General features: G+C 36.1%; 1 protein-coding gene across 3 annotated transcripts in view; it reads left to right on the top strand.

Moving 5' to 3' along the window:
* Positions 1-23579, top strand: part of INPP4B (inositol polyphosphate-4-phosphatase, type II, 105kDa) — an 825859-nt gene that overhangs the window by 587132 nt on the left and 215148 nt on the right. For all 3 annotated transcript variants that reach the window (XM_011955816.1, XM_011955817.1, XM_011955818.1), the window contains 2 exons: positions 7766-7877; positions 17957-18029. In XM_011955816.1, coding sequence (XP_011811206.1) covers positions 7766-7877; positions 17957-18029 — 185 coding nt within the window. The remainder of the gene's footprint in view (positions 1-7765; positions 7878-17956; positions 18030-23579) is intronic.

Raw genomic sequence — 23579 nt, 5'->3', positions numbered from 1 at the left:
TGTGTGTGTGTCTGTATCTGTATGTGTATATATATACACATACATATTACATTTTCTTTATCCACGCATTGATTGATGGGCATTGGCTGGCTCCATACTTTGGTGATTGTGAATTGTGCTGCTATAAACATGCATGTGCAAGCATCTTTCTTATAGTGACTTGTTTTCCTCTGGATAGATACCCAGTAGTGGGATGGCCGGATCAAATGGTAGATTTACTTTTAGTTCTTTCCACACTGTTTTCCATAGTTGTTGCACTAGTTTACATTCCCACCAACAATGTGAAAATGTTCCCTTTTCACTACAACTACATCAACATCTATTTATTTTTATTTTTTTTTTATTATGGCAACAAAACAAAGATAAATAGATGGGACTTAATTAAACTGAAAAAAACTTCTGCACAGCAAAAGAAATAGTCAGCAGAGTAAACAGACAACCCATAGAGTGGGAGAAAATCTTTGCAATGTATATGTCTGACAAAAGACTCATATCTAGAATCCACAAGAAACTCAAACAAATCAACAAGGAAAAAAAAAAAAAAGAAACAATCCCATCAAAAATTGGGCTAAGGACATGAGTAGACAGTTCTCTAAAGAAGATGTACAAATGACTATCAAAAATATGAAAAAATGCTCAGCATCACTAATTATCAGGGAAATGCAAATCAAAATCATAATGCAATACCACCTTACTACTGGAAGAATGACCTGTTAATTTTAATGCAATTTTGGAATCCTGACAAGACCATTACAAGATGCCAACCTTACTTTCTCACCTTGCTGATAAAATACTTCTTAATTCAAGGAGCTAATTTATATTTTACATTTAGCATTGAAACAAATTTCCAAATATAAAATATATTTTAATAGTGTCATGAGGAAGATAAAAATTGCTTTATCTTATTTGTATTTGTATAATTCCTCATATTTGGACAGTACTGTTTTTAGCAGTAAAGAGTAATCTACAAGCCAGTTAGTCTGAAAAACTGATGATGATCAACATTTCTACATCATTCTCTTGAAGCTTTGTGTCCCAGGCCATGTAAACAATATTACTCATTTCCATATACTAAAGCAATTTTATTTATTTATTTTTTTTGCTATATATGTTTAATGTGTACTTCATGAATTTGGGGATGAGTATACACTTCATACACTTGTGACAGCATCACTATCATCAAGGCCTTAAGCATAGATATTAATATTATTTCCCAAAGTTTCTTCCACTCCTTTTATTATTACTATTGTTTTTGTTCTTCATTTTGGAAAAATCACTCACCATAAGATTTATTATCTTAGCAAATAAAAATATAACTACTATATGATTTAGCAACCCTATTTTTGAGTGTTATATCCAGAGAAATTGAAATCAAGATCCCAAAGAGATATGTGCACACCCATGTTCATTACAGCATTATTCGCAATAGTCAAGAAATGGAAACATATTTTAGATTTCACATGTATGTGAAAAAGCAATTTTATTTTTAAACCTAAGATATTTTCTTTTTGATCACATGAGTCTCGTGAGATAAGTAGGATGGCTTACAATCTTTATATTTTATAGCTGGAAAATCTTTACAGAGGCTGAATTGCCTGCTCATAATTACATAGCTGTTTATAGAGAGAGCACCATAACCAAGGGCTTTGTTACTCAACATTCACTGTGCTTTCCACTAAACCATATTTCATTATTTAATGGTATGTGATGAGGTGGATCAGTGTGAGCCAAAAATACTGAGTGTCCATCAACTTTGACAGATCCTAATACAAAGACTTGAAAGACAGGCTGTGTAGTTTAGCCCCTTTGAGTAAGTACTGAGCAATGTCTAAGGACTTTTAACAGGAAAAAAATAAAATCGTGAAAGCAGAGCTTTAAGATGAAAACTTGACATGAATGAAATGGAAGAAACAGATACTGGAGGATGGGAAGTAGGTTCTTCAGGGTAACATAGGAGAAGTGATAAAACTAATTGGAATGTTGCTATTGGGAAGGGACACATGAAATAGACATTATGGAGGAAGAACAGGTAGGGCTTAGTGACTGATTAGAGGGGAAGGGCAAGGCAGAGGTAGAGATGGAATCTTCTTGGTTTTGAGTTTTGGAGAATGACATGTGACTAATGTGAGTGAATTTGGGTTTGAGGGAGTGAAAGGTTAGGTCTCAAGCTTGTAGAATGTAAAATCATGAGACCAGAGCGAATTTGGAGTTCTAGATCAGAAAATCGAGATCAAGTTGGGAATATAGGATTGGAGTAGATTTTCATAAAAGGATAGTTAAAGCTCATGATGATGGATGGAATGTCTGAAGGTGAGCCTATACAGAAAAAAGAGCAGAAAACTAACAAACCCTAGAGTATAAGCTATTAATATTAAACAATACTGAAAAGCTTTATTTTACTGCTAATTTGAAAGCATTATATGGCCTCTGACATTTGTGAATTTCAGCCAGAATAGAGGTGTTTAGTTATACATACTTAAATATAAATCGAATTTCTGTGAGCCCTCTGTAAATCCAGTACTGCTGTATAATTGTATTCACCAGAAAGATCATCAGGGTGCAGTCACTCACTCAGTGAATCTGTTTGTTTACTTATGGCCCTTGTTTATTTTTATGTTTGGGTGAAATTTCCATTTCTAGTTACATGTCTAGATGGTTGAAATGCAGGGCATGTCTCACAGCTGAAGATTCCTGTGCATAGTACCAGAACTACTTTATATTCACAAAGACTGACAGTGCTAATGACGATTTGTCCCTGGATGTTTACAGAGTCATTTGTTGATTTGTATCTCTGTGGCATTTCCAAAATCAAGAAGTTATTTACATTTTGCTGTTTAACACTTCTGGAGGTGTTTTTCTTTTTTCTTTTTTTCCCTTTATTAATGATGGCAGAATAGGTGAGAAAGAAGTTTAGAAAAAAGTATCATTAAATTGTCCTTTGTTAGAAGACTGTTTAACATTCCCTTTCCTTTAGTCTTCTAAAAATATTTATGTGTTCTAGCATGTGAGATTGAATATTTCATTAGGAAGTATTAGGGGAATCATTTTAAAGGCAGATTTTAAAGAACCTTAATCACCAATATATTACATATGCTGAAAACCTAGGTAAGAAGGGAGTATAGATTTGTGTTGCTGAAATTTTCTCCAACTTTGTCTTCCATATCTTTTTATTGTGGTTAAATATTTAAGTCTATCTTCTGAGGGAAAGAGAAACTTGACATTGTGATTGAAATACTGCAGCAGCCATGAACTGCTTATCTTTTACTTCTCTCTCTCTGCTTTCTGCATTAAACAGTGGTAATGACCTGGCAATACACTGTCTGAAATGACATGGTTTTTTTTCCTTAAGTAGATTGAGATATTGATTACTGCAGCCCCATCTTACTGCTACCTGAATTGCTAGGAAAGGTAAGAGTATGAAGATCACTTCTGTTTTGGGTTCAATCAAATTTGTATCCTTGTAAACATACCAAGATCCAATGTCATAATTGCTATATACATCTGTATGACCTATATGATATGATATTATAAGAAAAGCTAGCTCTTTTTTAATTTGGTTATAAGTGCTAAGTCACTTTCCAGATTTGGCATGCATTTGGTTTGTCTGACAGAAAGTGGAATGGGAAGGTGTAGAGTGAGGAAGTGAGGCTAGAATTGATCTGAGATTTTTGCTGAGTCCATATCAATCTGTGATGCCCTATGATGAAATCACAGGAGTGATTAGAGCATGAGGTTTGAGTGCTAATAGTATGGAACAGATTTTAGAGACCAGCTCTTTGTTTTGCAGTAATGGAAACAAATCCAGAGAATTGAAGTGATATGTTAGTGGATGAGTTGGAAGCAGAACCTGGATTTCTTGATTCCTAGCACAGAACTCTCTTTAATATATCTTCTATGCAGATGTGATAAATTTCATAAGATAAAATTCAGTAGAATTTTGGTGATGAATAATGATTAAGCTATTGTTATTAGCCTTTCCAAATTGAAAGATGATAAATTGAAAGCATAATTTAGCATTTAAGAATGTTTTTCCTAAATCTTTAAGTCATCTTTGAAAAAATCTTTGGAAACATGAAATAGATATTTCATTTATGACTCTCCTAATTAACAAGAAGTGTGGATATCTGTATTCTTTGTATGGTAAATTATAACGGAATAAATAGGGAATGGCTTCTACATTTTACATTCTAGTTCAGTGACAGGGTGAACCACATTTTGGATGTCTTGGGTTGAGTTCTTTGGTTTATAACCTGGATTTACCATTCTGTTTTTTCCGCGAAGTTCAATTGAGGAAACATGCTTTAGGGCATGCAAAAAAGCTGCCCATTCAAAATGTTTTTGGGGAAAAATTTATGCTAGAATTTTATAATGTCACTAGATTAAGCATGTGCCTTGCTTTGATTCCACCCAGGCAGTAAGTGAAAGCCTATAGAAGATAAGGAAACATAAGAAACCCAAAAGGAAGGAAAATAATTGAAAAGGTAGCCAAATGCTTTAAGAAAGAGAATAGATAGAGCCATAGTTCCCAAGTTCACTCCCATAGTTCATTGATTATTCATCTACTTTAGTATTTTTGACTGATTCACTTGCACTATAATTAGTAAATTTGTGTTCTCTGCACTACTAGGAATGTAAACATCATAACATTCTCTTACTACAAAGTCTTTGTATCCCCAGTGAGCATTTAATCACTGTTGGGATGCATAAGCCGTGAGATCCTATAGTCTTTTACTATAGTCTCAGATATCGGTTTCAGTAAAATTTCTGGAGAGCATCAAATTAAATATAATTTAATACATGAATAACAGTAGCAATTCTGTTTTTGCTGCTATTGTTATTGTTCCAATACTACTATTAGGATGATGGGGTGGAAGTGGCAATTACCTTGTGTAAGACATTGTGTTGAGTACTTTACATTAGTCATCTCCCATAATTTAATTCTTAAAACAAGGCTATTGTTATCTCCATTTTACAAATGAGAAAATCAAACATTCATGTGGGTAAATGACTTGCCCAAAGTCACACAGCTAGCAGATAACTCAAACTCTTGAGTTCACACTTTTAAACAATATGACATATATGATTTATTACACAACCCTTCTGTTTCTTTTCAAAAAGAAATCTGCAAATATCTACAAAATTAATTTTTAAGTAGTACCCATGAAGGTCCTGATTATATGTTTTATTTAACTACTAAGTACTGAAGAATTATACAGAAACATGCTTCACCATGACTTATCACAAGTTATTATGTCATATTCAAATGAGAATATGACACATTGGAAAAATGATATAATGAATTATTTAAAGCCATCCCAGAACTGGAGTTAGTATAGTTTTCTTCACAGATCATACTGTCACCTGTCTACACATCTTCTGTGTGATAAATACTTGCTTTCTATATTAATTTCAAACAACTGAGTCAACATTATAATTTCCACTGATTTCAAAATCACCAAGAAGCATTTCACTTCATATTTTAGTAAAAAATCTATTTAACAATAAATCACTTTTATTTTTTTGTTTTAAGTTTCTTTATTTTATTGCACCATGACATTAGCTGTGTACATGCTATCAGAAATTTTCTCTTGGCCGGGCGCGGTGGCTCAAGCCTGTAATCCCAGCACTTTGGGAGGCCGAGACGGGCGGATCACGAGGTCAGGAGATCGAGACCATACTGGCTAACACAGTGAAACCCTGTCTCTACTAAAAAAACAACAACAACAAAAAAAAACAAAAAACTAGCCAGGCGAGGTGGCGGGCGCCTGTAGTCCCAGCTACTCGGGAGGCTGAGGCAGGAGAATGGCTAAACCCAGGAGGCGGAGCTTGCAGTGAGCTGAGATCCGGCCACTGCACTCCAGCCTGGGCGACAGAGCGAGACTCCGTCTCAAAAAAAAAAAAAAAAAAAAAAAAAAAAAAAAAAATTTTTTTTTTTAATTTTTTTTTTTTTTTTTGAGACGGAGTCTCGCTCTGTCGCAAGCTCCGCCTCCCGGGTTTACACCATTCTCCTGCCTCAGCCTCACCGGTAGCTGGGACTACAGGCGCCCGCCACCTCGCCCGGCTAGCTTTTTGTATTTGTTAGTAGAGACGGGGTTTCACCGTGTTAGCCAGGATGGTCTCGATCTCCTGACCTCGTGATCCGCCCGTCTCGGCCTCCCAAAGTGCTGGGATTACAGGCTTGAGCCACCGCGCCCGGCCCTTCTCTTTTAATTTTCTTAAAAAACCTAATTAAAAAGTTGTGTTTTAATTTATACCTTATCTAGTAGTAGAGTCAGTTTTTCTTTTCACTTAATTTATTCATTATTTTAATTAGCATTTTGATAGACTACTCATAGGAATGCCCCTTCTCCTTTCTGACACTTTTAATAGAAAAGAAGCAGTATTTAGAAGGAATTAGTTAAAAGAAAAATAACATTGGTGTTCAGCTAAAAGCTGAAAACAAATTTCTTGAAAGATGTGACTAATGAAGAAAATGAGACGTCACATGACTATTCAGTCAATTCTACTCAAATAGAAGTTACAGCAACACATCATATCTACGAGGTGATTTGCTACCTATTTTCACAACAGGCTCAAGGGAAAAATATAATTATATGTTGCAGTGTTTCCACAGTGTAATGGTACTATTTATTCTGTAATTTTTCTTGCTCAGGAAAGGAAACTAGAGAATCTTAAAGTGTGGCTCTTAAACTCATCTTTAGCTTTCATTATTATTGCTAAACATAAAATTTTTATGCTGCTAAAAATAATGATAGTGAAAATCTTATATTATTATCATTGAATATAAAAGAGTTGTTGATGACTTAGAGAAGATAGAAACCTGAAATTGCCACTTCTTTACCTTGGAAGGGTCTTTCCATCTTTTTGAGTCTCAATTTCTTTATCTGAAAAAGTAAAGAGTTGTACTAAATGACCTTTGGGTTATGTTCTGCTTTACATGTTCTTATGTTTGCTAGGAGAGAATCTTTTTTACTTAGTAGCATATAAAGAAAAATGTTAGAGAAAAGGCACAAAGTCAGATTTTGTAGCCAATAGCCCAGTCATAGAGAAAGATAAGAATATTTATACTCTTTTCTATTTTACTTGGCCACAGTTTCTGTGATAGGCTCATACCTATCTCATGCAGTTAGTATAGAAGGGCTGTAGTTTATGCTGTTTTAGATTTGATGGTTCCAAATAGGGTATTGATCTATGACACAATGTTCTTTCCTTGAGGGTACCTCTGAGAACATTTAGGAGGTTTCATCTTCCTGAGTTACTTTTCGACAGTCTGTACTCTTACCTCACACATTCATGAATAATTTTAATTTCAAATTAAAAATAACATGCTGTAGCTCATGCCTGTAATCCCAGCACTTTAGGAGGCCTAGGCAGGTGGATCACATGAGGTTGGGAGTTTGACACCAGCCTGACCAACATGGAGAAAACAAAATTAGCCAGGCGTGGTGGCACATGCCTGTAATCCCAGCTACTCGGGAGGCTGAGGCAGAAGAATCACTTGAATCCGGGAGACGAATGTTGCGGTGAGCTGAGATCACGCCATTACACTCCAGCCTGGGCAACAAGAGTGGAACTCGGTCTCAAAAACAAAACAAAACAAAACAAAAAACACCTACCCTATTAACATGTTTTGCTGTGTTTTATGCAGATTTTGTCTTGTAAGTAAATAACAATGCTAGTGGTTTTCAGAAACAAATGTGTTTGGGATATTTTTGGGGAAGAGAGAAGCTTCTTACCTTTCCATTTCGTGTATTTTTTGTTGCAGAACTTCAGATGGTGGCAAAGTGGTTGGCACCATAGAAGTCGGTGTCGTGAAGATGGGGGAGATTGAGGATGGGGAAGCCGAGCACATCACCACAGATGTACAGGGACAAAAGGTAGGATCTCAGTCCGCTCATTATACAAATTAAGTTAAAAATGATCAGCTTTGCCAGGTGCCTGTCTCACCAACATCTCTGTGGGGTTTGAAATCTCATTATCAAAACCTAAATGAGACAACAGCTCTGAAATTGGAATACAATATGTGTGTTTCAGCCTCTGAATCAAGGGGCCTATTTGCTTGGAACTATGCAAAGCAATGCTCCATTCAGAAGCACCTTCCTCTTCCCTGCCAGCTCCCTGGTTGACACTGCCTCTTCTCAGTTGGAACAAAAGTATTGATCATTGTCGCATTTTACCACAATTAACTCTACGTGAGATGCCAGAAGATTCTGGGAGGGCTATTACCCAAAATAACTTGTTCTCTACTCCCAAAAACCTCTTTGGAAAGATATGCAATTTTAATTTGTATTTCACCTTTATGTGAAGGAGGGCAGATTTAACAAGAACTTCGTACCTTATGAAATGGAGGAGAGAGAAACAGGAAATAGTATTCACTGAAGGAACAGCTCTGGAGGAGGGACAATGGCAACTGAAGGAGAAGCTGCTTCCTGAAACACAGAATAAAGGCCTGATGCATATAAACATGCATCCAGAATTCTATCTTTCTTTCTGTTCCTTTTCACTAAGGCAGAGAAACTCTACATAAATACTAGCCTAAATTTCTTTCTTAGGAATGCAATTGCCTATTTTATTGAGACCATTGAAGCACATGTGGTAGACTTAGAAACTGCTAGTAGTTTCTTTTAGGAAAATGAATTTTGTACACTATAATTTCTACCTTTTAATAAAGGAACATTTAAAAAATTATTTTAATAAACAATCATTGTATATACTTATGAAGAACAATGTGATGTTTTGATATATATTTACATTATGGAATGATTAATCAGGTTAAGTAACAAATCTATCACGTCACATACTTATTTTGTGTGTGTGGTAAAAATATTTAAAATTTCTTCTTGTAGCAATTTTGGAATCTACAATGGACTATTATATAGTGACCATTCTGCTCAGTAGCTCACTAAAGCTTATTCCTCCTGGCTAACGGAAACTTGTACCCTTTGATGAGTACCTCCCATTTCCCTGAACTTTCCCTTCCCCAGCTGCTGGTAACCATCATTCTGCCCTTTACTTCTGTGAATTTGACTCATATAGATTCCACAAATGTAAGCCAAAAAAAAAAAAAAAAAATGACCGAGGCAGGTAAAAAAAAAAAAAAAAAAATGACCGAGGCAGGTCTCAATTAATTTACATGTTTGTGTTACCAAGGTTGAGGCTGCACCTGGGAAAAAGCACAAATTAGAGGAGCATCTGTGACCCCTGCCTTTTCCAAAGAGGGTTGTGAGGACTCCGATATGTGAAAGAGAAAGAGTAAGCAGGAGGGGAAGAAGAGAGAAAAAGACAGGGGGGAGGGCAGGCAGTGAGGTAAGTGGTCACACAGTGAGGCTTTCATTAGTGCTCAGTGAATCTACATTTTATGTGTGGAAAGGGGAAGAGGAATAGTCAATTATGCATTCCTCTAATATTCAGTAAATCTACATTTTACATAAAATAAAAGAAGTCAATTATGTGTTTGTCTCAGAGTGGGCAGAGGGATGATTTTCTAGTCTTGTCCTTGTCCCCTCTCTGTGGAAATATAAGCTGTTAATTTACATTGTTAGGGTGAGATTCAACAAAACTCTGTATTAAGGCTATTTTATAGGGGGGATATATATTCTGAAAGAGTTGGGACCCACAGGGAATTGTGAGCAATTTGTGAATGAGGGCATCTGGGGAGAGATGTGGCTTCTATCATCGCAGCTATCTGTTCGTCAGGGATAAAAAACAAAGACAGTTGTTTGTGTGTTTCAGTTCCCAATCTTAACTTTCCTTCCAACATAGTGGGTTTGGGGTCCGAAGAATCTGTTTTCTTTCTCAACATATAAATGAGATGATACAGTATTTGTCTTGTGCCTGACATAGTTCATTTAGCAAAATATCATCCAGGTCTATCCATGTTGTCACTAATGACAGGACTTTCCCCCTTTCCAAATTTGAATAGTTTTTTATTGTGGGTATATACCACATTTCCTTTTTCCATTCATCTGATGATGGACACTGAGATTGTTTCCACATCTTAGTTATTGTGAATAACGTTGCAGTGAACAGCGTGAAGATATCTCTTTGGCATATTGATTTCAGTTTCTTTGGAGTACCCAGAGTGGGATTGCTGGGTTTTATGGTAGTTCTATTTTTAGTTTTCTGAGGAGCCTCTGTGTTGTTTTCCATAATGGTTGTATTAATTTACATTCTCAACAGTGCATAAGGGTTCCCTTTGCTTCACACCCTCACCAGTACTTATCCCTCATCATTTTATTTTATTTTATTATCTATTTATTTTGAGATGGAGTCTCGCTCTGTCACCCAGGCTGGAGTGCAGTGGCGTGATCTCGGCTCACTGCAAGCTCTGCCTCCCGGGTTCATGCCATTCTCCTGCCTCAGCCTCCCGAGTAGCTGGGACTACAGGTGCCCACCACCATGCCCGGCTAATTTTTTGTATTTTTAGTAGAGATGGGGTTTCACCGTGTTAGCCAGGATAGTCTCAATCTCCTGACCTTGTGATCCACCTGCCTCAGCCTCCCAAAGTGTTGGGATTACAGACGTGAGCCTCCTCACCTGGCCTCCCTCATCATTTTGATAATAGCCATTCTGACATGTGTGCAATAGTATCTCATTATAGTTTTAATTTGTATTTTCCTGGTAATCAGTGATGATGAGCATTTTTAAATATATCTGTTAGCCATTTGTATGTCTTCTTTTGCGGGTGATTTTTAGATCCTTTGCCCATTTTTTATTGGGTTGTTTTCTTGCTATTGAGTTGAGTTTCTTATGTATTTTGAATATTAGCTCCTTTTCAGACATATGGTTTGCAAATATTTTATCCCAGTCTGTGAGTTGTTTCTTTATTGTTTCCTTTGCTGTGCAGAAGCTTTTTAGTTTGATACAATGCCATTTGTTTATTTTTGCTTTTGTTCCTGTGCTTTTGGGATCATGTCACGGAAATCTCGTCCAGACCACTGTCATTGAGCATTTTTAAATGTTTTCTTTCTAGTGCTTTTATAGTTTTAGGGCTTATTTTTCAGTCTTTAACTCATTTTGAATTGATTTTTGTGCATGAGCATGGCATGAGAAAAGGGTTCGATTTTATTTTTCTGCATGTGGACATCTAGTGTCCGCAACACAATTTGTTGAAGAGATTGCCCTTTCTTCATTCTGTGTTCTTGGTGCCTTTGTTGAAAATGAATTGGCCATATATGTGTGGATTTATTCCTAGGCTTTCTGCCCTATTACATTGGTCAATGTGTCTGTTTTTATGCCAGTAACATGCCATTTTGATTTTGATAGCTTTGCTTTATAGTAGATTTTGAAGTCAGCTGACATGATTCTTTCAGTTTTGTTCTTTTTATTCAAGATAACTTTGACTCTTCCAACTCTTTTGTGGTTTCTTAAGAATTCTAGGATTTTTAACATTTATTTCCGTGAAAAAATGACATCGGAATTTTGATAGGGATTCATTTAATCTGTGTATTGCTTTGGGTAGTATAGACATTTTAACAGTATTAATTCTTCCAATCCATGAGCATGAGATACTTTTCTATGTATCTGTGTTATCTATAATTTTTTTCATTAATGTTTTACAGTTTTCAGTGTACAGATCTTCCAAATCCTTGGTTAAATTTACTTTTAAGTATTTTTTAAATATGAATAGAATTGATTTCTTAATTTCTTGTTCAAATAGTTTGGTGTCAGTGTAAAGAAACACTACTGATTTTTGTGAGTTGATTGTGTATCCTTCAACTTTACTGAATTTATCAGTTTTAACTGACTTTTTTTTTTTTTTTTTGGTTGTGTCATTAGGATTTTCTACATAAAAGATTGCATTATTAGCAAAGGAAGACAATTTCCCTTCTTCCTTTCCTATTTGGATACCTTTTATTTCTTTTTCTTGTCTGATTGTTCTAGCTAGAATTTTCAGTATAACATTGAATAGAAGTGGTGAGAATGGACATCTTTGTCTTGTTCAAGATTGCATTAAAAAAAAAAAAAGGCCCATTGTGACTTACTTTCTGGTTTAGTGTCTCTTATCTTGGAGCATGTTTGATTTTTCTTACCTGGGAAACTGTTGCATGGGAGATGGTGTTTATCCATCACTTAACAAATTATTAACTTGACAAAAATACCAAATATTTTCTTTCAAAAATTTTTTGTCTTTTTCCCGGAATAGGCTAGGGTCTTCTCTGCTACCCTAAACCTTGTTCTTCTCTTTTATCCTCTCCTCTCCTTGGAATATATCCCACATTATAAAAATATTTTAAGAAGGCCCAAGGTTTAAATCAGGTTATTTACTAATATCGGGGCCGTGGTAGTTTTGGAGCAGACTTTCTTGGGTACGTATTCAAACCCCTGTCTTAGGGCTGGGTCCCTTCATTCCATCCTTGCTTATTTTGTAGATCTGTGTAAGACTCGTCTTTGTCACTATCACATGAACACTTGCATCATGCTCAAGGAAGGAGGATTCAGAAGCTAAACTGGGGACACAGAGCAGAAACAGGCAGGTAATCATGCCTAGACCTGTAACTGTGTACCAGGAAACCAGAAACAGAAACACTTCCCATTTCAAAGTAGAGCTCCTTTCTCTGATGCTGAATATATCACCAGCCACTTTTCCACTTTCCTCAAAACTAGCCCACCCTTTGACTACAGACTATGTCACTACAGTATAAGGTAGTGCAAATTGAATTATACTCTTTTCATAAATGGAGAACTTGATACCTAGAAATATGCCCCCACCCAAATCCTACATCGTGTTTCTGGCTTAGGAACGTGAACTTAAAAAAGACTTAACTGAGCTGTTCCAGAAATAGAAGGTGGCAGTGGCAGTACACACCGTGTGTGAGTCATAAGCTGACTAAAATGGTAAACACATCAAACATTTTGGCATCCGCTCTGCCCTGTCTGGATTATTTGTAAACCTTGACCTTTTTTGCAATTTTTTTAATAAAGTAACTATAAACTCTCCTGGCAATCTTTAAGAATATCAGTGTTTGAGACATATAGTAGGGCCCAACATGCAGGATATTTATTGTGTAAATAACTTTATCTCAGCGTTTTTCAAAGTGTGATTAGAATCACCTAGAGTGTTTTTTAGAACTGCAAATGCGTGGACCGTTGTACATCTGCTAAACAAAAATCCGTAGAAAATCAATTAATATTATCTGTTACTAATGGTGATTTAAGACCTGAATGACTGTCATTATGGAAAGAGAAAGTAACTGAAATAGAAGGTATTCCTAAAATAACATTGCTCGCATTGGTTTGCATGAGCTAGGGACAAAGGAATGAAACTTCTATTAGCACCATAGTCATGTGTCATGAAAGTGACACATGTTATCTAATGTAGACGTAAATAAAAGAGCGATACTGATATTGTTCAGCTTGGGCTGCCATGACAAAATACCATAAACTGTATGGTTTAAACAACAGGAATTTATTTTCTTACAGTTCTGGAAGCTAGGAAGTCCCAGATCAAGGTGCCAGCCTGTTCAGTTCCTGGTGAGGGCTCTTTACTTGGCTTGTAGGTGGCTGCCTTCTTGCTACTTTCTCAGATGGTCTATCTTCTGTGTGCAAGCAGGAAGGGGAAGTGCGGGGAGGGAGGGAGGGAGAGAGAAAGGAAAGGAGAAAGGAAGGGAGAGAGGGAGAGATAGTGTTTTGGTATCTTCTCCTTTTCTTGTAAGAATACCAGTCCTGTAGTATTAAGGCCCCATCTTTATGACCTTTGTTAATCTTAGTTACCTCCATAATATAGGTCTTTATCTCCAAATATGGTCACATTGGAGGCTGGGGCTTCAACATATGAACTTTGGAAGACACAGTTCAGTCCATAATGGTACCTTTATATAAAATACTACATTTTAATCTTGAGTGTTAAATTCCAGAGCATGAAATAAAATATAAGTGAAAATCCAAACTCTTTCTTCTCACATACATTTGCTTTCTTTTTCTTACTTGTTTCCATTAATCATATTATGAATACATATTTATTATCAAGGGAAGATTGCTCAGAGGGTCATTTACCATATTAGATTGTTTCAAACTTCGGTATATGCACATATAGAAATAGAAGATAAAGCATTAAAACCACATAGTAGTAGAAAGAAAAAATTACAAAAGAAAAACTAAAATTGTCTTTTTTTCACAACTAATATAGTAGATGAATGTTGCATTATGTATCCAAAATATTTTTTCTTTTATTGGAGTAATCTTTGACTCCTTTCTGCTTCTCATAAACTCACAGTTAATATGTCAGCAAATCCTGTTGACTGCACCTTTTAAATGAAATCAGAATTTAACAACTTTTGGCCCTTTTACTGCTACCAATGTTGTCTGTCACCTGGATGTTTACAGTAATGACTTAAAAGTCTCCCTGATTTTTTCCTTTTCTCTCCCTATCTGCCACCACATGTCACTACATCAGTCTGTTTTCCACAGAGCAACAAAGTGATCCTATTTAAATGTAACTTAGGACATGTCTTTCTCCCACAGCTTCTTGACTCTCTTAAAGTGTAAACTCAAAGCTCTTCAGTGACCAAATACAGTCTTACAAGAGTCTCCCTGTCCCACCCCCGGCTACTTCAATATTTCTTTGACCTCCTCCCCGACTTCTCTTTTTTGCTCACTACGGTTCAGTCACATTGTCTTCCTTGTTGTTCCTGAACGTTTCAGGTACACTGCCAACTCAAGGTCCCTGCACTTTGTTTTTCCACTTACCTTTGAAGTGTTTTCCCCAAGTAATTTTGTGGTTCACTTATTTCCTTCTGGTCTTTATGCAGAAGTGTCAGCTCCTCACTGAAGCCTTTCCTGCAACCCTATCTAAGATTGCAGTGTCTACCCCAAAGCTTTCTATCTCCTTTCTCTGCATTATTTTTTATTTTTGTCATTAGTACTTGTCATTGTTCAATGTCATACATATATGACTAATTTATCTCATTTGTGGTCTATTTTCCTCACTAGTATTAACCTTCATGAGACAAAACTGTCTGTTTTCATTCCCTCCTTTATCCCCAGTACCTGAAACAGTCTAACTCAGAAATAAATGAATAAATGAAGTCAACTTTACTTTAAAGAAGTAAAGAAGTAAAGCTAAAAATTATCCTATAGAAGAGACAATATGTGGCTGCATATAACTCCATGCCAATTGGTGGAAAATAAATAAGATGGCATGTAGTAAAGAGTGTAGGATTGTGGAAGAAGAAGAAAGAAACTTACAGAACAACTTTTGAAGTAGTCAAAGACAATACTATTAGAGACAGGATAAGTAGGAACCAAATAATCAAATCAGGTGAAAAATGAGAAAACCCAATAAGTAACAGCCAAAAGGATTGATTGAGACAGGAAAAGTCCTCTCATTGAGCACAGCCCTTCTTTGCCTGCAGCAGAGATGATCAGCTTCCTGTCAGGATTGAAGCATTATTAGGAGCATCCTCCAGTGAGGCATGGGAGCAGCTTAGTTTAGTTCAGCCCCTGCCTTGTCTCTCCTGTTAGTTTAAGATCTGTGTTGTATTGGAATATAGCATAGCACTAGTGACCAAAGGGATTGTGATTTCTACAAAAGGAAAGAAAATGTCTTACTTATTTATGATACCAGCAAAAATAGTGTAAGTGGAGTATTAGTACATCCCCTTATGAAAACCTTCTGCTTTTCTCAGGCCATCTTGCTCCTGTTATTTGAAGTACTGTTTTCATTGTAGTTTATCAACAGTGCTCAGAGGAAAGGTGGAGTCTTTGAGTGGCTAAGGACCAGTCTCAGGAGGTCTTATCCCCTTATTTCCTCCAAATGTAAAATTGAAAGTATTATAACCAGCCTTACCTTATAGAGAATATTTGTAGGCAAATAATCATCATTCATTTATCAAAACTATCACCTACTAAGTTCTAAGCATTCTACTAGGTTCTGGAGATTCAGCAATGAACCAGAGAGACACCGATGGTACCTTCAGGGGAAGTAAACAATTAAAGTAACAGGTAATATATTACTGACTGGTGCTATATGCTGTACAGAAAAAAAGACAGGGTGAAAGGAACAGGTTGTTTATACCAGATGTTGGTTAAGGAAAGATTCACTGATAATGTGATGTTTGAGCTGAAACTTTCAGGAAATAAGGGAGTGAGATGGGGATATATGGCAGGAATACAAATTCTAGGTAGCATGAATAGCAAGAGCAAAGGCCCCAAGGTGGCAGCATGCTTGTTGTGTTGAAAGAGCAGCAAATAGGCCAGTGTGACTGGAGCTCGGGGTCGAGGAGAAGTGGTTGGAGTTGAGTGCTGAGATTCACGGGGTGGGGAGAAACAGATCGTGTACTCCGCTGTAAGCCATAAGACTCTGAGCTAAATAAGTAGCTATTATTTATTATAGCGTAGAACACTGATATGATGAATATAATGTTGATGAAAACTTATTTTAACAGCCCTGTATACACTAAAAGAATTAAAGGAAATATTGAAAATAGGAGAAATTAAAATTTTATGTATTTCTAGTATCATTGAACATCATTCTAGTGATTTAGGAAGTGCATTTCCAAACTTGCTGTGGATTAGAGGAAGTGCACCTCTGACTTCTGGGTGGTCAGAAATGTGATTTAGAGAACAGCAAATTTTAAGAGCTATTTTCAGTCATTCATTCTTTCAGTCAACTAGGACCTCAATAAAAAAATTATGAAACCATTTTTTGTACCCCAACAAAAAATTTACTGAGTAATGTGATGAATGTTGATTGTGGAATAAGCAGTAGACTCTAAGAAAACAGAAAGTAACATTTAAATCAGTGTTTTGAATTCTTTGTCTTCTTCCTCAAAATGTTTGAGGAATGTAAACATTCCATTGTTAAAAGTGACCTCCGTGTCCATGATTCTCAATGAGGGCCAGTGCCTGGGGAAGGAGAGGTGGAGGGAGACAGAACAGCGGGGAAATGGCTCAAGCAAGGCTGATAGAACCTTGGAGAAGCTTCTCTGAGCCCTCAGAGCCCCTTGAGCAGAGAGCCATGCAAAACTTACAGAAGGATGGCTGGTTTCCTCAGACCTTGTCACCAAAAGAACTTTCTGCAATTTTTGTGTGTATGTTTGCTTTGTTATGTTTGCATTTACTTGTTTATATGGGGTATATTTGCTGTGAAAATTCACTCTCCTCTTTCCCTGTCCCCACCCCCACCTGCATGTTTTTTCTAAAGATAAAAGGAAACTCATTTGAAGACACAAATGCTAGAGCCTGTCTATGTGAAAATAGATCTTGTCCAACTCCTGGGGCCAGAAGAATTTTGTTTCCTCTTTCCATTACAGTTTCATAGGAAGCTGAGGGAGAGTACCACATTTAATGAGGAATTGTCTGGGACATTCTCTCCCATCACGGTTCATTCACTGGGAACATGTCCACGTGCTCTTCTGTATCTCTTCTCTCTTTCTGTTAAGAAATTGACAGTACCGTAAAGGTCAGGAGCTCAATCAATTCATTATAGATTCCACAGATCAGCTTATTTATAAATGGTCCTCATACATTTTGAGCAAGTGTTCGCATTGTTTTGCTGGAGACAAAATAATCTTTTGCCCTATATAACTAGTGGTTTCAACATATTTTGTCTTTTATTTAAAGTTGCAATTACTTAAACTCTAGACAATAATTTGCTTTCTGTTGATCTGAAATTAGCTCAGGTGAAAGAAATGCAAAATGATTCAGCTTGTCAAATATGATTTACTGTGCTAGGAACATATCTCTAGCATGTTGGGGATAATCATTTTTCTCTTTTTAATTTTTTCCCTGAGTAGCCTCTATATTATATAATATAAGCATATTACATATACATTTAAGTAAATCACAAGTTAAATACTCTTCATAGTAAAGATAAAACTATAAATAGTTTTTTTAAAGTATTTTATTCAAAACTTTTTGGAACCGTGTACATAGCCTTATGTTTTGCAAAGAAAATAAAAGAATATCGTTTCTTATTTTGATTATTTTCACATTTTTTTTTTACATTTTTTCCTAGTGTGCCCTGGTATGTGAATGTACAGCCCCAGAAAGTGTGAGCGGAAAAGATAACTTACCTTTTTTGAATTCAGGTATGTAACTCAGTTTTAAATACTTATGTTCGTTTCATGTGAAAATGAATTTTAATTTTATGTAAAATCAACATTGAACCAACATTCTCACCGTTGTTTGTGAAGCTTAGTAAATACACTGGGAAATCATGAGGGACCAGCAGAGTGGGGGAAGATCGTACAATTCCACAGGAAAGATAAATGTGCTTGCTATATGGCAAAACAAATGTGATCGGCCAGGCGCGGTGGCTTACGTCCCTAATCCCAGCACTTTGGGAGGCTGAGGCAGGCGGATCACGAGGTCAAGAGATTGAGGCCATCCTGGCTAACATGGTGAAACCCCGTCTCTACTAAAAATACCAAAAATTAGCTGGGCGCGGTGGTGCGTGCCTGCAGTCCCAGCAATTCTGGAGGTTGAGGCAGGAGAATTGCTTGAACCCGAGAGGCAGAGGTTGCAGTGAGCCGAGATTGCGCCACTGTGCTCCAGCCTCGAGGCAGAGCGATACTCCGTCTCAAAAAACAAACAAACAAAAAACAAATCTGATCGTGTACTGCATAATGACATTTGGTCAATGGCAACTACATATATGACAGTGGTCTTATAAGATTATAACACAGCTAAAACATTTCTATCGCCTAGTGACATCTTGGTGATCCTGATCTTGTGTGGGCTTAGGTTAATGTGTGTGTTTTTGTCTCAGTTTTTAACACAAAAAATTAAAAAGTAATAAAATAAAATAAAAAGTTATAGAATAAGGAAGAAAGAAAAAATACTTTGGTACAACTGTACAATGTATTTGTATTTTCAGCTAAATGTTATTATGAAAGTGTCAAAAAGTTAAGAAAATTTAAAAGTTTATAAAGTAAAAACGTTATAGTAATCCTAGGTTAATTTATTATTGAAGAAAGAAAAGATTTTTAAAATGTTGTAGCCTACGTGGACACTGTTTATCAAGTCTACGGTAGAGTATGGTAATGTTCTAGGTCTTCACATTCACCCACCGCACACTCACGGACTCATCCAGAGCAACTTCTAGCCCTGCAGACTTCATTCATGGCAAGTGCCCTTTATACGTGTACCATTTTTAATCTTTTATACCATATTTTTACTGTATCTTTTCTATGTTTAGATACGTTTAGGTACATAAATACTTAACATTATGGTACAGTTACCTAAAGTTTTACACACAGTAACATACTATACAGATTGTAACCTAGGAGCAATAGGCGATACCATGGAGCGTAGGTGTGTAGTAGGCTCTACCGCCTAGGTATTTATGAGTGTATTCTGTGATGTTTGCACCATGACGAAATTGCCTAATGACTAATTTCTCAGAACATATCTCCTTGTTAAACTACACATGACTGTATGTAAATTTCTTTTAGCTATTGGATCATGTATTATCCCAAAACAAGAAACACTAGAAGACAGTGTGAAGCTCTTGTTTAGTTTGACTTCCTAATTATGTAACTCATAAAGTTGTGAAAACAATAGATACATGGATTCAGTAGGAAAAATTAATAATCACATTCGTACATTCTTGGGTATATATGTGTGTTGCTTTATTCACAGTAATATGTTTGCATTTTAACAAGGTATTAGACTATATATTAGATGTATTTATGAATAAAATTGAGACATATAGTACAGTTAAAATATATGTGATATGAATATGTAAAATCATGGAACCAATTTTTAAATGATAATGTAAATTAAATGATCATTAGTAAATAATGACTACTGTAGTGACAGACAATATGCTAATACCTTATATACCTTGTCTTAGATAATCCTCTGACATGTGCTATGAGGAAGGTACTATCATTATGCATATTTCACAAATGAGGAAGTCTTCAAGATAACCTATGCAGTAAACAATGGGTCCAGAATTTAAACCCACTTTGATTCCAAGGCCTTTGCTCATAATAGGCTGTGGTATTACTAAGAAGGCATTAATCAACAAATTGGTGTCACAGTAAAATACCTTACTCTTTTTTCTAGCCCTGCCGTGTTGTACATTTAAGCAGTGACATAGATAGCATGATAATCAGATTAATGAATAATACAGAACATCAACAGCTTACAAATACATAACCCCTAAATTATTAGCAGTTTTCTCTTGCAGGAGGCAGCTAACAATAGGGAATGGCGAAGGAGAGGCATCCCTTTGGCTCTGTTTATACACACAGATAAATACAATGCAATTTAATTGAGAAATATGTTTAAAAACATCAAGTCCACTTTCACAGAATGAAGAATTAACCCAAGGAAGAACAGGTGTTTCTCAACCTACAGCCAAATGAAACGGGATTTTTCTTAGTTTTTATGAAAGATATAATACTATGGGGTATGTACTAAATAGTGTTTTGAAGGGTCTACCCAGAAAGCTATTAATAAATCAACTATACATGCTAAAAAACACCTGAGTTGTTAGTGTTCTTAAAATATTTAAAGTATTATCAAAGGGTCCTCTTCACATTTGTTTTTCACCTGAAAGTTGGCTAAACCTTTAGTTCTTTACTTTAATATGTTCACAAACCATAATTTATTTCATTCATTAAATGTTAACTTTTAAAAATAAATTTGAGTGGGATATTAAGTTCATGTTAAATACAGCTTCATTCAGGTTATCATCGAAACCATCTATACTATAATAAGACACATTTTAACGATTGACTTACGTGAACACTCTAACTTTTTTATACACACAAAAAGAAGTGGCATTTGTGATACTTATTGGTTAAGTATAAATTTCAAGGAGAAAGCGAAACATTACTTTAAAATCAAGCAAACACATTACTTATGGAAGAAGAGACAGAGAGATCATATTGAATAATAGATCATTACCTGTCCATAGCTGTGCCATAAACTCTGTAAGGCATAAGTCTTGGAAGCCATACTAATTTTTCCAGACTACCAGGGTATTTGTTTGTTACAGATGAACTGTAATATGACAAAAGCTACTGACATAAAATTGATGGGAGCAGCTACATTCTGCAATTTAAATATACTTTGTGGAATGAAAGATGATTAATTATTGCTTTTCTCCTTTCATGGAGGTGACAGTTTGGTGGTGACAGTTCACTTAGTTCTGAAGATAATTCTAAATGTCTTTGGTCCAGTCAACCTGGAGGACCACCCAGAACCTAGGATATTTGTCACAGATATTTTCTTGGAGTCATCTTATATTAGGGGAAGATGAGACTAAATGAAAATCAAATGTTATAAAGACTGGATTTTTAAAAACCTTATAAAAATACAACTAAGTGCTATTCATAAAATGTTTCTGTTCAAAATATAAAGATGCATTGTACAGATATAAAATATGTATATGTGTGACTTTAATCTTTTGTTCTATTTATTTATCTAAACTCAGCAACTTTGGAGTTAATCCGTTCTATACCCATGTGGTATTTCTTTAACCTGTGGGCAAAGTAATCGATTGACATTCTTCTCAAGTCTTTGTATTTAATGTCTTAAATGGAGCTTTCAAGTCTCCAGTGAGTTATGAAGTACTTACTGAGTGGGAGAGAATGTCATATCTTATATCAGTTCCTCACTATTCTATTTACATCTCTAGAGATTTTGGTATAAATCAGGAATTCACTTATCTGTTGTAAAACTGAGAAGAAAAACACTTTCCCTAAAGGTCTCACCCTTTTCATGCCCTTGCAAATTGAATGTGGATGTTGGGAATCTGGGGGATTTAGGGTGGAAGGAGAGAGAGAATAAGGAACAGGTGGAGCAGAATTTACACTTCCATAAGAAAGATATATAAGTACCTGAATTACATGGGAATGCAAACCAGGCACACTAGAAGATACAGTAAGTAATAGACATGTGAAGGTCTTACTTAGTTTGACTTTCTAACTATATAACTCATAAAATTAAGTTGTTAAAAAGTAGACTTATCTCTAATTATTTGCTTATTTAAGTAAAATAGTACTAAGAAAACTTTTAAATTCTTTTCTGTTGGAGGTGGAGTGGAAAGGGGAGTGGGGAAATGAGTTTTGACTGTATAGAAGGGGAGATGGTAGGTCTTTCACACAGTCATGGAGTTTGGTGCCTAAGTCACACTAACTGAGGTACCTTGTCTGCAGCACAGCAATGACAAATGGGCTCTGGTAGTATTGATACAAGAACACTGGATGGACTGACAGAAGAAATGGGTTTAAAGCCTAAGTTTTTCAACCACAGTTTGGTCCTGAAAGACAGTTCAGCTTCTTTGCCTTTCAATTATTTTAAAATGACCAAATTATAGCCGGGCGCGGTGGCTCAAGCCTGTAATCCCAGCACTTTGGGAGGCTGAGACGGGCGGATCACGAGGTCAGGAGATCGAGACCATCCTGGCTAACACGGTGAAACCCCGTCTCTACTAAAAATACAAAAAAAACCTAGCCGGGCGAGGTGGCGGGCGCCTGTAGTCCCAGCTACTCCAGAGGCTGAGGCAGGAGAATGGCGTAAACCCGGGAGGTGGAGCTTGCAGTGAGCTGAGATCCGGCCACTGCACTCCAGCCCGGGCGACAGAGCAAGACTCCGTCTCAAAAAAAAAAAAATGACCAAATTAACCTAAACAGTTTTTTACTTCCTTTTTGGCTCTCAGATGTTTGAAGTTGATGTAGCATAGGTTAGCGTTTACACTGTTCTCCTTCTTTTTAGAAACACTTCATGAAAGTATTCATTTTCATCAGTTTTATATGGAGGAATATTTGGCATTTGTAGTTTTCTTTCTCAGGGGTTACTATTTATAGTTTAAAAGTCTGACCAGGGATAGAACATTAAAAAAAAAATGTTTTAAACACAATTCTCTGTAAATACCTTAATTCTCTCTTTTTTTGGTAAAATTATTATATAGTTCTACAGAGTACTTCAGCCCATGGACCCTAAAATTACCATGCCAAATCTAAGAATCTAGTAGACCCTGTCACAAACTTTCCCATTCTGGTCCCATTTACAGTGAGTTCCACCCCTCAGCAGCATTAGATCTGGTACAGTATTTTTGTATACCTAACAGCCATGATTTCCATGACTGTGTGAGTTGGAATCCAAAGAAAGATGAGGAAACTGTGCTGCTATTAGTCATAAATATGTGCAGTTCACCCTCCTATGTGGAGAACTTACTGGTATTTGTATTTCTTGCTTCACAGCTTTGATTCTTTTTCACCAAATAGGGTTAAATCACCTATTATTGTTGTTTTGAAGAAGATACTAGATTGTAAGCTACTTAAGAGGAAGGAACATTACTTTTTTATTTGCAGTCTATATCATTTTATGTTAACAAGCTCTGGGCACTTAAACGTTATAAATTGAATTCTTCATTATTGAGCAGGCACCCTCTCCCATTGGTCTAGAAATCTCCAATCAGTTAGAATTTGGTGAATAATTTATGGGTTAAAAAAATTGTTATAAGGAATAAAAATTTCTAGCCCTGCTGAATGTGCCCCTGAGATTTCAAGAGAACCAAGCAAGAGAGTTGATTTCCCCACATGGCCCTTTAAATAATGGTGACTTCTAAACCTAAACACACACACACACACACACACACACACACACACACATACACACACACA

The sequence above is a fragment of the Colobus angolensis genome, unplaced genomic scaffold (assembly GCF_000951035.1).
Source record: "Colobus angolensis palliatus isolate OR3802 unplaced genomic scaffold, Cang.pa_1.0 Scaffold400, whole genome shotgun sequence".
Classification (NCBI taxonomy): domain Eukaryota; kingdom Metazoa; phylum Chordata; class Mammalia; order Primates; family Cercopithecidae; genus Colobus; species Colobus angolensis.
The sequence above is the reverse complement of the archived record's forward strand: the minus strand, read 5'-3'. Positions and strand labels throughout refer to the sequence as shown.